Source organism: Rhinopithecus bieti, unplaced genomic scaffold (genome assembly GCF_001698545.2).
Source record: "Rhinopithecus bieti isolate Rb0 unplaced genomic scaffold, ASM169854v2 scaffold_39143, whole genome shotgun sequence".
Classification (NCBI taxonomy): domain Eukaryota; kingdom Metazoa; phylum Chordata; class Mammalia; order Primates; family Cercopithecidae; genus Rhinopithecus; species Rhinopithecus bieti.
This window is the reverse complement of record NW_016816026.1, coordinates 49,332-55,079: the sequence shown is the minus strand read 5'-3', so window position 1 is coordinate 55,079 and position 5,748 is coordinate 49,332. Positions and strand designations below refer to the sequence as shown.

The 5,748-nt window shown below is 37.1% G+C and overlaps 1 protein-coding gene across 1 annotated transcript in view; it reads left to right on the top strand.

Moving 5' to 3' along the window:
- Positions 1-3,479: 3,479 nt before the first annotated feature.
- The window catches only part of LOC108516688 (oligophrenin-1-like), a gene marked incomplete at its 5' end in the record, with an annotated part of 27,739 nt that continues 25,470 nt past the window's right edge, over positions 3,480-5,748 (top strand). The window contains one exon of the mRNA XM_017854297.1: positions 3,480-3,575. Coding sequence (XP_017709786.1) covers positions 3,480-3,575 — 96 coding nt within the window. The remainder of the gene's footprint in view (positions 3,576-5,748) is intronic.

Below are 5,748 nucleotides of genomic sequence, written 5' to 3'. Positions count from 1 at the left end.
CCCCCCCCCCTGGTTTTTTTTTTTTTTTTTTTTTTTTTTTTTTTTTTTTTTTTTTTTTTTAGATGGAGTCTTGCTCTGTTCCCCAGGCTGGAGATCAGTGGGCTCACTGCAGCCTCTGCCTCCTGGGTTCAACTGATTTTCCTGCCTGAGCCTCCCGAGTAGCTGGGATTACAAGCACCCACCACCATGCCTGGCTAACTCTTGTATTTTTAATAGAGACATGGTTTCATCATGTTGGCCAGGCTGGTCTCAAACACCTGACCTCAAGTGATCCAACCCACCTTGGCCTCCAAAGTGTTGAGATTACAGGCATGAGCCACAGTGCCTGACCTTTTTGCTTCTTAATGTATGATTTATAATAACTCTTTAACTCAGTGATAGTTTGCCTGCCAATTTCAGAAGCTCCTACTTATCATTTGACCACTGCTTTTAGGGATGCTGACTTAATGAACTGACTTTCGTTATTGAGGACTTAAGAGAGGTTTTGAAAATTCATTGGCCTGTCATGGTCATTGTCCTTGTTGAATCTCATTTCGAAAGCTGGGAATTGTGGTGGTAGTGAGAGGAAGAGCCAGTACTCAAACAGCTGAGGCTGAGGCTCTCTGGAGGCTTTGAGAAAAAGTCTTGGGTACCATACTGGGAGGTCATTGTTGGGAAAGAGCAGTTGCTTTGGAAGCTGAGAACGCAGAATGTGCCATGCCCTCCTGTTGCCAATACTGCTGGCCCTGAGTCAACACATCTTGTTTCACTGGAAAAAAAAAAATGCTTAAAGCCACTTTGGATGGAATTGTGATACCCTTTTGGATTTCACATTATATGTGCAGAGGGCCTTCTCATTAAAAAATTTTTCATTATTGGCTCCAAAAGGTCACTCAGTAGCATTGACCTCATTGTAGGTACTTGTTATTTAGCAGAAGTGACAGTGCTTCCTAGAGCTCATGGAGAAAGCCTGAGGATTCTGAAGAGTTCCTGCCCCTGATGATCTGCTCTAGGACTTACCGTGAATAGTTTGTGTCTAACGGGGACAAGTGGGAGGCCATGTGTCATTGATCTGACCTACCTTATACCTAAAGAATCAGAATCTCTATAGCAGAGTCCAGGGCCTTGATTTTTACATAGTCTTTATAACATCAGTGAGCATTTTGTAACCCCAGGACAGATCTCAAGCTTTTCCAAACTGTCCTCCTTGGATCTTCAGTGTCTCCCACCTTTCATGATCAAATGAAACAGTGGTTTATATTGGGCTTTCATGTAAGAATTTGCTTGAAAAATGGGATTTGTAGATTAAACGAGAGAAGCCGACACTTTTAGAGTGCTCCCAAATAGCAGGTGTCATTGTAAGCACTTTATATAAACTAATGAGATAAAGAGAGACAGAATAGTAGCAAATTTATCCCTCAATTCAACAGATGGGGAAACCGAGATCCAGAGGTAGGGACGTGATTGTTGAAGTTCCCACACAGCTACATAGTACCAGATTTGCCACTAGAACCTGAATCTCCTAAGGCCCAATTGATTCATTCAATAACATTTTATTGAGCATCTGCTATAAAGCTTATCCTCATGGACTTCCCAATCATACAGGTTTTAGCATAGGCAAATGGCTTGCAATGTCACCATAGCACCATGAGCTAGAAAGAGGCTCGTTTTCCACATAGGCTTAAGAGAATTTGNCCTCTATTTTCAAAATACTATAAATGTTGAACATTGTAGTATTTGTGGTTTCTGAAATTTTGAGATAATTTTAAGAAGAGGAATAATTAATAACTGTTCCTTCCTTGGCTCAAATAATATTTAGGAAATACTAGTAGGTGTGGAAGAGCAACACAATAAATGTTTTATTTAATTTCCCTGAGCATAACAGAGAGCAGATGGGGAATTCTGGCCTTGCCCTTTTTTACTACTAGCCAAGGAAAGCAGAAGAAAATCAATTGTTTTCCAGACATGGAGCCAGTTTTGTGTTCTCGTTGCTGACGTACTGTGAAAGGATTTGAAGGGTGTGCATGCACTTGTCACATTCATGTGGCTTAGATTTGTAGTGGAAAATGTGATTCTAGGTTGTCAAAATTGTGAGAAGCCATGGTAACCTGGTCTGTGTAAAGATGTCAATATTGTTATTATTACTATTTTCAGTGATTTGTTAAAAGAATTAAGACTTAAAATTCTGAAAATAAGTATTTCTGAAAATAAGACAAAGATAAAATGCTAATAAAATTTTTGGCATATAATTTGTTTTAGCCAAATGCTTGAACTTGTTGTATTGTATTTTTGCTTAACTATGACAGCTTTTCATTAGAAGGACTCAGCGCGATTGCTTGCTTTGTCTCCATTTTCCTTGATCTGAGAGCAAATACTCAGGCTCAGTAAGTCCATGCATATGATAGGTTTGAAAATTCAGGATGAGAAGGGTGATTAAACTAGGGAGAGAAAGAAGAAATTGGAAAAGGGAGCCAAAATCAGCAACAAGCTTAAGCTTTCCTAGAATATGGTCTAACAGGTTGGCTTAGTTGGTAAGATCAGTGCGCCTCAAAGTTAAAGAGTATATGAATGCCCTGTGGATTGTATAAAAGTGTAATTTCTAAATTATTAAGTCTAGAGTAGGGCTTGGCAATATGCATTTCCTTCCACCTCCCAGGTAATGATGCTGCTGGCCTTAGAAACACTCTTGGAGTGCAACAAGGGTCAAAATTTGGGTTGGACCCTTTGGTGGGGACATATTTAAAACGTCTCAATAAAGATAACTTCTCAAAAGTATAGCTAAACATGATTTAATTTTATATCAACTTATACACTAAAATATATTCTAAAATTCAAAATCATTGACCAAAATAAAAGCATTTGTTTGGCCGTGTCACCCTGATTGTTTTCATTCATTGCTTTCTTAGGTTAGGTCTCTTGATAAATACTCTGTGAATAAGTTAAGTCTCTTCATCTTCCAGATAGCATCCTAACCCAGGCTGTCATCTAGTTAACATATAAAATGTCCAGGTGGTATCTGTATCATCATGGATAGGGCTCCGAAGAAGTAGACAGACCACCTGGCTTCTCTTTCCAGCTTTGCCACCCGGGTCTGGGACTTTGAACTCCACATGTATAAAATGGAAAGCTTCTAGTGTATTGCCCATAATAGGGGTTTAGAAAATGTGTAAGGAGACCCTCCTAAGAGTATAACTAAGTAGTTTCATGTCTTCCATGCTTTGAGTACAGCAGGTCAAAGAGGAGAGGTGTTGAGGATAAAAAACATGTCCTATAACTTTTAAGGACTTTACTGAGATGCCCCATCCTTTCTTCTTGTGATTCTAGTTGTTCAAACTTTCTTCTACTGCATATCTAATCTTTTGTTTTATTTCATTAAATGCTAGTTGCAACCTGCTCAGAGCACTTACCTTTGGTTTTCTTTTATCTGCTCTTACAGAGATGAGGAAATAGATCAAAGCATAGCATTATTGACCATTTTTCTTGTTACCCTTCCTTTGCAGATTATTCCTCTGCTGTTCAGAAATTTTCCCAGACGCTGCAGTCATTTCAATTTGATTTCATTGGAGACACTCTGACTGATGATGAAATTAATATCGGTAAGTCTTCAGCTACATATGGTCATATACCTGTTGAGGCAACCCTGAGACCATGTAGTCTTTTTGATTTGTGGATACAGAGCACTTGGACATCTTCATCCACTGTGGTCCAATGCCAAGGCCCTGGGAGGTTGATTAGGAAGGATAAAGAAACTTTCCCTGCCAGTCCCATTTCCCCTTCACACGACAGCAATCAAAAGATACGCTTAAACTTCTACTGAGGTTTTTGACTCAGACCGTCTGTAAGCGACCTTTTCTTTAAAGCATATTTTCCTAAAGAATATATTAAAAGGGGATTTTTTTTTGGTTTATTTCCCAAAATGGTCAGAGTTAGATTCTTCTAAGGAACAAATTTCCCTAGAAAGTGTTAAATTAGCATTTGTATGTCTACAACTTATCAGGAACAGGTTGCTTGGCATCTCTCTTGGGAATTGGATTTAAAAACTCACTCTTTTAGTTGTATAATCTTGGGCAAGATATTTCTGTCTTTATCCTCCATAAAATGGGGTTAATATCTATCAAAGATATTAAAAAGAGGAGGTTATATAGTAGAAGTCAAAAGAAGTTTGTGTTTGTATTATTTGTTATGAAGGTAAAGAGGAGCGGTTAACAAACCCCTGGGCCCATTCCAGCTCACCACCTGCTTTTCTAAATAAAGTTTTATTGGAATATACCCATATTCATTTATTTAAGCATTTTCTATGGGTATTTTTGTGGCACAAGAGTAGCACTGAGTAGTTAGTGACAACCACTGGATGGTCCTCAAAGCCTAAAATAGTTATCTTCTGGCCGTTTAAGAAAAAGTTTGCTGATTCCTGAGTTAAAGGGTTAGTGTAGAGCATTTGCTAGATGAGAACACTGAACCAAAGAGCTATTATGAATGATCTATTGTTACTGGAACAAATTAGTAACACAGTTATATTTATTAGCCCTGGAACTAAAATGTGAAAATGTATTATTATTAATAAATGCCTATTGTAGTCAGTTTTAATAATACATAAAAGTATAAGTTACTTAGGAAGATATTCCTGCACAGAAATAGCATATTAGACATACTTTTGTATTATCCTTTAATTCTTTTTCTCTACATATATCTGTTTTCTTTGTATGCAGTATAGTTCATATTAAATATATAATATTATCTTTCTAACTGGGTATTTTATTATAAGCATTTTCCTATGTAATTTAAAATTTTTCGCAAGTTTTATGGGTGGTTTGTATGGCCTTGTTTGTTCACTGCTGTTTTCCCAGCACATAAAGGAGTGCCTGACATATAGTAGATGTTCAATGAAATGCTGGTAAATGAATAATGGATACATTCAAATTTCATTATTATGAGAGCTATACTTCATTTAATATTTAGCTATTCTTGGAAATATAGCTTATTTCAATTTTTTACTATTATAAGTAATATTTCAGTGAACATTTTTTAGATTTAGATTGGTGACCGTTCTGGTTAAATGTGACTGTGTAACCAGTGAGTCAGATATTTGTATTTGTATTATTTTCTTATTCACTCCATTTTATTTTACTTCAGTAAGTCTATCCAGGTCCAAGTGCATGACTTATTTAAAAGTTAACATTATGGGCTCTGGAATCAAGTAACCCAAGTTTGAACTCTACCTCTACATTCTTAATAGCTCTGTAACCTTGGCAAGTAACTTCACCTCTCTAAGTGTTAATTTTTCTTATCTTGTAAAATGGGGATGAGATAATGCCGAGTGTGCACAGTGTCTAAATGAACGTTAGGTGTTTCAACATTATTATTAATGTAAGATAATTTTGTACTTCTTTTTAAAAATAACTGCTACTTGCCTATCAGTTGGAAGATTGGGAGATAATGGTACATGAAATTACATAAATGGCTCCTTTTTCTGGTATGAGGGTCTGATTTTGAACAGGTGCCCATTTATACCAAAGCCACCAACAGATCTGAGACTTTTCTCATGTCTTCCTTTATGTTGAACTTTGAGCCTTAATTCTCTTAACCCCATGAACCTCACCACAAATGTCAATGAGCGCTATGCAGAAAAAAAGGTGTGTGAGCCTGAGCATAATGACTTATAAACAAAAGAAAAATGACTCCTTGGTGATGCCAGGTTCCTGTGGGGGTCTGTGGGACTCCATCAGAGCTGCTGATTATGACATCTTTGCTGCTTTTTTAAAAAAGAAA